The following is an 8,973-nucleotide window of genomic DNA, read 5'->3' on the forward strand; positions in this document are numbered from 1 at the left end:
CACCTCCATACAAGCTGCATTCGCCTCTAACTCTGCAGCATCCCCCTGTGCACAGCTGCACCTCCATACAAGCCACATTCACCTCTAACTCTGCGACATCCCACTGTGCACAGCTGCACCTCCATATAAGCCGCATTCACCTCTAACACTGCGACATCCCACTTTGCACAGCTGCACCTCCATAGTCTTTTCAGAAAAGCCAACCAGCCAACTCAAGTACGAAATCTAAACTCTAATTAAACCATAATTAATATTAATTCTCCTAATATTTAGAGGCTAATGTTTAAAGCAGAATTAAGTACATTTTGTTGGCAAACATTAGAATTTTCCTTCATTCCTCATTGACTGCTATGGATTGGACTGTAACCTTAAGACTCTCCTTGCATCTGTCCCTCAAATCTTTCTATTTGATGACCCTGATCTCACTTTTTCTTTGACATAAAAGCTAAACAACTTCAGATTAAAAAAAAAAGAAAAAACAGAATCTAAGTCAGGTGCAGTGGCTCACACCTATAATCCTAGCGCTCTAGGAGGCTGAGGGCAGTGGATTAATTGAGCTCAGGAGTTCAAGACCAGCCTGAGCAAGAGAGAGACCCCACCATCTATACCAAAACCAGAAAAACTAGCCAGACATTGTGATGCATGCCTGTAGACCCAACTACTCCGGAAACTGAGGGAAGAGGATTGCTTGAGCCTAGGAGTTTGAGGTTGCTGTGAAGTGTGATGGCACAGCACTTTACCTAGGGTGACAGAGTGAGACTCTCTCTTAAAAAATTTTTTAAAAAACCAAAATCTATACACTACAAGATGATTAGAAAATACTTTAAGTTGCAATTTCTCATTAAAGATATATAAAAAGTATGCTCTAGAAAAACACTCCCTGTTTCTATACAATGGGAATAAAAGGATTTTTGTGATCTCTAGAAAGCTAACCTTCGTGATGAGCTCCCAACATCTTATTACACTTGCTAATGTCATCTCTGGACTTTATAATAGTAATATCCCCCTGCTTATCATGGATCAGCTGCTTTTGTCTTTTATGAGCTACTCTGAGACCTTTAGAAGGTCATTACATCAGGAGGAAGGTTAGGTGACTCACTCTTGGTAGGTCAATGCCAAGGAGTTTTGAGTAATCAGTGTCGAAGCTGGGACCTGAAGAAACAGAAGAATGTATGTTTAGGGAATCGGACACTGCAACAAGTTTAATATTTCTAGATCTTGGAGAACACAATCGGAAATGGAAAAGAAACTGGAAGATGTTAGGTAGCAGCTTTGTAAACCATGCTGAAGAATGCTGTCTGTATTTTCCCTTGGAGGAATGGAATAGACATTAGCAGAGTTTCTGCTGATCTCCACTTCTTCTAGACCACTCTGTGGGTGAAGTGGACAGCAGAGTCCAGAGGGAGAGGCTACAGCTATAGGGTACATCATACCCTCTATAGTATCTGCACCCACATGCACGTACACACTTAGCCCACTCACTCCCCACACTGAGGGCTCTTAAGTCTTCTAGTCTTATCAGAGCAGAAAATAAAGAGCTGCATCTGCCCTCAGCTGGTTGGCCTAAACAAATCATCAGTAGAAAGGTCTGTAGGGAAACTGACCCACAGGTTCTGTATACCCTTTTTTGATGGAGTCCTGGTAAGTGATAAGAATTTGAAAGCTAAAGAGTTGGGGAGCTGGAGAAGGAAAAGTGTAATGTTAACAGTGTTATCTGGGCATTAAAAAAATCTAGTGATGTTACTCTACAGAGATAACAGGCTTTCCTAAATGACTTTCAGTCAGGTCACTGCCACAGATAAATGTAAGATTGAAAGTTTAGTATGCTTATTATGTTAGATTTGTGAATCCGAGTGTGATTTGCTTTCCTATTCTGTTTTCTCTGAGAAGCTTAAATTGATTGTGAGACAAAGGGTGATGTCATGTTTGGAAGGCACCATTAGGTGAATAAGAGGTGTTCTAGTTTCTTCTTGATCACCTTCCTTTTTGAAGCAGGCACTTTTATTTCAATTACCATAAGATCACATAGTGGAACGATGTATTCCCAGAGGGGCATACACTTATAGCACAATGGTACACTTAGCAGACAAATCCAAGGCATACCCAGGCCCAGGTCAATCACTCTTATACGTCACAAAATACCTAAATAATTTTAAGATGATTTTCTAATAAACACAAGAACAAAATGGACTTTCTTCACAAAATATCAAAGTGGTTTGAGCCCTGGGATGTTGCTAAGACATTGTTATTACTGTTGCATTTCCTTTTTTGGAGAACAAGGAGAGAAACTCAGGTTTATTGAGTGCCTGAGGTCTATCAGCTGCTCAGATAGGTGCTTTTTACAAACTGTGCGTAAACTCTGCATATAAGGCACCATTATTATCTTCATCTTACATGGTGAGAAAGGGTTGAGTTGTCTGACCAAGATCCTGCATAGTAATGGGTGTTGCAGGCAGTTCTGAAACCCAAGTCATTTTGTTTCTAAGACACAAGTTCTTTTCAGCTCACCACATTTCTGTTTCAGGGACCAGATATACCTATTTTGTAACCTGGAAAGACTGTGTTCATCATCCATAGCCTCCTAAATTCACCAGCTGCCATAAACAATGGATTACCTGAGAGATTATTTAGTCCTTGGTTGTAAATAATCATAAATTTTCTACTTTCCTTCAGGTTTTGGATTTTTTGTTTAGACAGGGTCTTACTCTGTCATCCTAGGTAGAGTGCCATGGCATCATCATAGCGCACAGCTACCTCAAACTCTTGGGTTCAAGCAATCCTCCTGCCTCAGCCTCCTGAGTACCTGGGACTATAGGTGCCCACTAGGACACATAGCTAGTTTTTTCTATTTTTAGTGGAGACAGGATCTCACTCTTGCTCTGGCTGCTGCAGAACTCCTGAGCTCAGGCAACCCCACTTTCCTCGGCCTCCTGGAGTGTTAGGATTACAGGTGTGAGCCACTGTGCTGGGCCTTCCCTCCGGGTTGAGAGTATAGTAGATTGCTGGTTCCTGACTGATAATGTTATCATTATCTTTGACAAAAAAAAAGAAAAACAAAGGCAACATACTCAATTTTGTAACGAAGTTAATTAATGTAAAGGAGGTTCATTATTATAACCTTTCTCTCCAGCTCAGGTGTGTGTGTGTTTGGATTTCTTTCTCTTTTTAATGAAATAATAGAGATAGTAGAAGGTAGTTTGCTTTTTAACATGCTTGTCTCATAAAGTAAAAAGTGGGTAAATCAAAATAAAAAAATATAAAGTAGTAAAATAGATTTTGTAAATTCAAAAACTATTAAAAATGTCAAAATAAAAAAAAACAGGTTTCTGTACCCCAATTTCCTGATGACATTTGTTAGATACTTCTACTTTGACCCTGAATAATATCTTGGGCAGGCCCGATAGCTTCTGCGCTTACACTTGGTTAATAAGACACTCTTTGGTCACATTCAGTCATCATCATAGACAGTTTTTGGTAATTAACATCTTAAGGCTTGTTAATAGTCCAAACCCCACACTCTGCACTTCATGCTAAAGTTTTCCTCCCCCAGCTCAGGCCTGCACCAGGAGGAAGGCGTCAGCAAGGAAGGGAGAGAGTGGTGAAAACCTTCTCTTTTTGCCTGTTTAGCTATCCTCTGTCCCTCCACCCCTCAGACACATGGTGAGCTGTGACTCTGACTCTACGAGGTTTGGAGGAAAAAAGCAGTGAGAATCAAACAGAGGAATGGTTTTAATTAATGGCATAGGTAGAACCTGGCTTTCGTTTTCTCTGCCCATGGCAGATGTTTAAAGCTGATTCTTTCTCTTATGAAAGTTTTCATGTTATCTGGCTGCATTTCCACCTTTGGAAATTTTGCTCAGCGGCCTATCACATTCAAGTCCAAAACAAAAAGCTAATGTGCTCCAATAGTGAGCGTGTCACACAAGGTGGCAGGATGTTTATCCAAACTCCTGGCAACTCTAAACATAAAAGGACATATTAGAAAATACATTTTCAGTCTCAATAATCTTAACTTTAAATTTTCAATTTATTTTATTATAAAAGCTTACTTTACAAGGTGATTGCTGTTATGAAAAAGGGATAGGCCATTAATAGTCTCATTTGCCAGATGGTATTTAGTCCAACCTGTAAATTATGCCCCAAGGTAATGTGAACTTTGAACTTATATACAGAAAAACTATCTTCAGATAGTATGCATTCTAATTCTTGAAATAAACTTGCCCACAAATTATAATTTAAGGCAGAGTAGGTATGCTTATCATGTTTTAATTCAGTTGAATTTCAGAAGACGATCTAAGGAATTTATGGAAAGAGAAATTAAAGTGATTTAGCATTAGAGCAGTTTGGTATCTCTTGACCTTTAAACTTCCACATCATAGTACAAAGTTGTTCTAAGATAAGAAATAGAATAAATTCTCTCCTAAGGTCACACCTGGAATCCTGGTTGCCTACAGGCTGACTCAACTGAGATCATGGCGTTCGATGGTACTTGGAAGGTAGTCAGGAATGAGAACTATGACAAGTTCATGGAAAAAATGGGTAAAGATTTCATTCCTTCATGGCTCATTCTTTGCTTTCTTACAGATACTTTTCTTTCCAATTCATAAAGTTGTAGGCTTAGGGATGGCTGCTAAGGTGATGTTGGTGAAGATCCAAGAGGTGCAATGGTTCACAGGAGGGAAACTGTATTCTCATTTCTTATATTCTGAAGAGTCCACTGTGTCATTAGTGGAAGAAGAGTTCTGTCCTCTGAAAAAAGATCCAGGTTTCCTTCACCCTTTAACTGTTGACTGTATCTCTATCAATGAAAACTGCATTGTGTTGTTGTTGTTAACAGTGAGAAAATAGCAGTATGTAATAACTTCCAGATTTTAAAACATTAAATTCTAGGGGATGGGAAAGCAAAGACCATATAATAAAGTAGTAGAAAGGCATTTTATCAAAATTTATAGTTCTGAATACGTTGGATTTAATCTGTATTTCCACTGACTTTTAAAACTTTGAAAATAATCTTGAGAAGCTATGTATTTTCTTTGACTATTTTAATTTAACTGATTTATAAATCTATACCAGTACTCTGGCAGTCCATGTACTGCACAAGTTGGGCAAGTAAATTTGTGTCATTCCCCTAAAAGAAAAATCTGCATCAATACATCCTATACTTTAGAGATTCCAAGTTTAAATTTATAAAACTTCTGCATTCTTGTAAGAATACATTTGGCTATAAAATTTGCCAATTTTCCCATTTTTATGTCAGTCAGAAATGCTACAAAAAACAAAGAGAATTACAAAGTTCAAAACTTAAAATCCATTAGGGACAGTAAAGGGGCATTTAAGGAAAAAGTGCTCAATATTCAGAGTTAAAGTTGTGCTTACTTATAAATACATGAATATACCTTTTATACTTTTGTTTGATATTTCTAGGATTTGATTTACTTAACACTGAAACAAAAAGTTTATTTCCCTTATTAAAATTACTCAGCTCTAAGATTCTAGAATTCTGTACTTCATTTAATTTTTCTTAGATTTTAGTAAAATAGCTTGAAGTAGTTTTCTTGATCTGACTGAGTTTGAGCTTTTCCTTCAGAAGCTATCTGAAAGTTCTTTTGCAAAGGCAGTGCTATCAACTTTTCTTTTCCACCATCAAAATAAAGATGAACAAATAAATAAAACATATCTTGGGAAAACAAACTTTCTATAGCATTTTGCTTTATTTTTTCCAATGTCTTTCCTTTTATAGGTATTAACCTAGTGAAAAGGAAGCTTGCTGCTCATGATAATTTGAAACTGATAATTACACAAGAAGGAAATAAATTCACAGTCAAGGAATCAAGCAATTTTCGAAATGTTGACATTGTTTTTGAACTTGGTGTCACCTTTAATTACAGCCTAGCAGATGGAACTGAACTCACTGTAAGAAATTTTTTATAAACAATTCATTCTTGAGTTTTCTACTCAATAGTAAAATGATTTGGTTTTTAACATTGGACAGTCTAATTACAACAGGTCTCCTTCATATGTTAAAGAAGCCAGTGATGTTTCTCCACATTATATATTGTCCAATATATAAAATGATGCTTTTATTTTCATACCCATATGTGAAGAATCTGGATTTAACAATAAGAACTGGAAAAATATCCTTAAACGACGGAGTACAGGCCTATTCATAAAGAAATTTAAAGCTCAGTGTTTTCAACTTTATACTTCTGACAGCAATGAAACTTTTTAGAGTTATATAACTTCAATCAAATAGCTATTTAATAAATGTAGTAAAATAATAAAATAAATGAATAAAGTAATGAATGAGTAACCAAATGGAAAGGTTTAATGCAGATCACTGGGACTGTACCTTTTCATGTTTAAGATAAAAAAAAAAAATGTAGGAAGTCACCATTTGCAACAGATTTTTTTAAAAACCATTTTTAGGCTCAGCATTATTCTGATTAAATTTTACATATGTGTGTTTGCAATGACACTTGAACTGCTGAATATTTTATCAATTATGTCATTCTTTAATTACCACCACCATAACATAAATTAAAACAGGTACAGGGTTTTTAGCCTCTCCATGAAACTGACTTAAGCCATGACTAAATTTCTGAACACTCTTTCTTTTTTTTTTTTTTGTTTGTGAGACAGAGTCTCACTGTATTGCCCTAGCTAGAGTACCATGGCGTCATTGTAGCTCACTGCAAACTCAAACTCCTCTGCTCAAGTGATCCTCTTGCCTCAGTCTCCTAACTACTAGAACTACAAGCATCTGCCCACCACACCTGGCTAATTTTTGTATTTTTAATAGAGATAGGGTATCACTCTTGCTCAGGCTAGACTTGAACTTTTGAGCTCAAGTGATCCTCCTGCCTCAGCCTCCCAGAATGCTAGGATTATAGGCATGAGTCACCATACCTGGCCTAGATACTCTTTTTAACATGAAAGATTTAGAAAAACATCCCTGCTCATCTGCCTTACAATTAAGCATATGCAAATTATCAAGGGAGACAAGCATGATGGTTATCCACACATACTCTAGAGCCTCATGGCCTAGGTTCCATCCTGCCTGTGCAATTTTGGGTAATTTACAGTGCCATTTTACAATCTCCACTTCTGTTAAGTGGAGATAATAGTATCTACTTCATGGGGCCACTGTGAAGATTAAATGAAAAATTGGATCTATAGGGCTGGGCACGGTGGTTCATGCCTGTAATTCTAGGACTCTGGGAAGCAAAAGTGGGTAAATTGCCTGAGCTCAAGAGTTCGAGACCAATCTGAGAAAGAGCAACACCCCATCTTCTAAAAATAGCCAGGTGTTGTGGCAGGTGCTTAGAGTCCCAGCTACTTGGGAGGCTGAGGCAAGAGAATCACTTGAGCACAAGAGTTTGAGGTTGCTACATGCTATGATGCCACAGCACTCTAACAAGGGTGACAAAGTGAGACTCTGTCTCAAAAAAAAAAAAAAAGCAAAGTGGATCTATAGAATACAGAAGGGTGCCTGATACACATAAGAACCTAATAAATGCCTTGTTGTTGTTCTTCTTCTTCTTCTTCTTCTTATTATTATTATTATTATTATTTAGGGGACCTGGACTCTTGAGGGAAATAAACTTGTTGGAAAATTCAAACGGATAGACAATGGAAATGAACTGAATGCTGTCCGAGAAATCCTAGGTGGTGAACTAGTCCAGGTGTGTTGTACAAAAGATTTATAACTATTTTCCAAAGGCAAAAATGATCGTATAACAACAATTTTTGTCATTGCTGAGATATATCTTCTGTGAATAGACTATTTCTTTTCTTGTGAAACTTAACTATTTTAAAAACACAGTATGGATATTTTCTGATGCTTATTTAATAAAGAGAACCTATATATGGATATGTGAAATAATCAGTACCTACTTTAACTGAAAATGTAAATGACTACAAACCAAAACGTGTTTTCAATGGTGTGTCCTATATCTATATGAAATGTTGCTATTAATTATAAGAAAAAATAGTATAAACTCATTTAAACCTGTAATAATACCAATATTATTCTTAATTTAGACAAATCTTAATGGTAAATTTTTCTGTTTGTAAACCTATTTCAGACTTATATGTATGAAGGAGTAGAAGCCAAGAGGATCTTTAAAAAGGAATGAAATTTATTCTTGGAGCACGGCCTGGAATAAGAGCCAGATGGAAGATCTATATTGTATCAGAACTGTTTTTCTCCCCCCATCATTTACTGATTAGGCCTTTTATAAACATTGGTATATTTCCATTCTTGCCAAAGCAGAAGAAGTAAAAGCTAATTAGGATTAAATTGTTTTTACCATTCTCTAAGACGTACATTTATTGGTGTTTAAAAATTTTGCAACTTTTTTAAAACAGAAAAATAAATATTGTTCCCATGCTCCTTTATAGGTAGCCTCTCCTTTAAAAAAAGCTATGTGTCTACTCATTGATATTTTTTTTTCTTTTCACGTTTGGCAAACTAAAAGCATGGGATGAATGGGGCTTTTAAAAATCTTGTATTGTTTGTAGCCAATTCCCTTGGTAATAACTACTATTATAATAGTAACAATGCTCAACTAGAAAACTTAGAAATAAGAAAAGCAAATGCAAAATAAATTTTCCATAAACCTGCACTCTAGAGACAATTATAATACATTCTAATTTTAAGTGATATCCTCCTAGTCTTCTTTTCTGGGTGTAGATATTTCCCCATATATATCACTTTGCAGAAGATGACAGGAAATAAATGATATGCTAAATTACATGCTTGTATTGTATTTTTCTACACTGTCAATAGTTCTTAACCTGGCTGAAAATCAAGATCATCTGATAAACTAAAAATCTATGCTTTCTTAATTTCCACTGTCACTCCACTACATCAGAATCTCTAATAGAACAAGACATTTTAGAAAACTTCTTGGTGATTTTGATGTAGACTGTCCACACTAACCAGTCTTTGAGAACGATAAGACTATTAGATAA

The 8,973-nt window shown here is 36.2% G+C and overlaps 1 protein-coding gene across 1 annotated transcript; it reads left to right on the forward strand.

Annotated features, from left to right (window-relative positions):
* Nucleotides 1–4,446: 4,446 nt before the first annotated feature.
* FABP2 (fatty acid binding protein 2) lies at nt 4,447–8,321 on the forward strand. Its single transcript, XM_003800061.3, has 4 exons — nt 4,447–4,539; nt 5,741–5,913; nt 7,575–7,682; nt 8,085–8,321. The coding sequence occupies exons 1-4, from the start codon at nt 4,473–4,475 to the stop codon at nt 8,133–8,135; spliced, it is 399 nt and encodes a 132-aa protein (XP_003800109.1). The 5' UTR covers nt 4,447–4,472; the 3' UTR covers nt 8,136–8,321.
* Nucleotides 8,322–8,973: the final 652 nt, after the last annotated feature.

This window comes from Otolemur garnettii, unplaced genomic scaffold (genome assembly GCF_000181295.1).
Source record: "Otolemur garnettii isolate 467f Iridium unplaced genomic scaffold, OtoGar3 scaffold00164, whole genome shotgun sequence".
Lineage (NCBI taxonomy): Eukaryota > Metazoa > Chordata > Mammalia > Primates > Galagidae > Otolemur > Otolemur garnettii.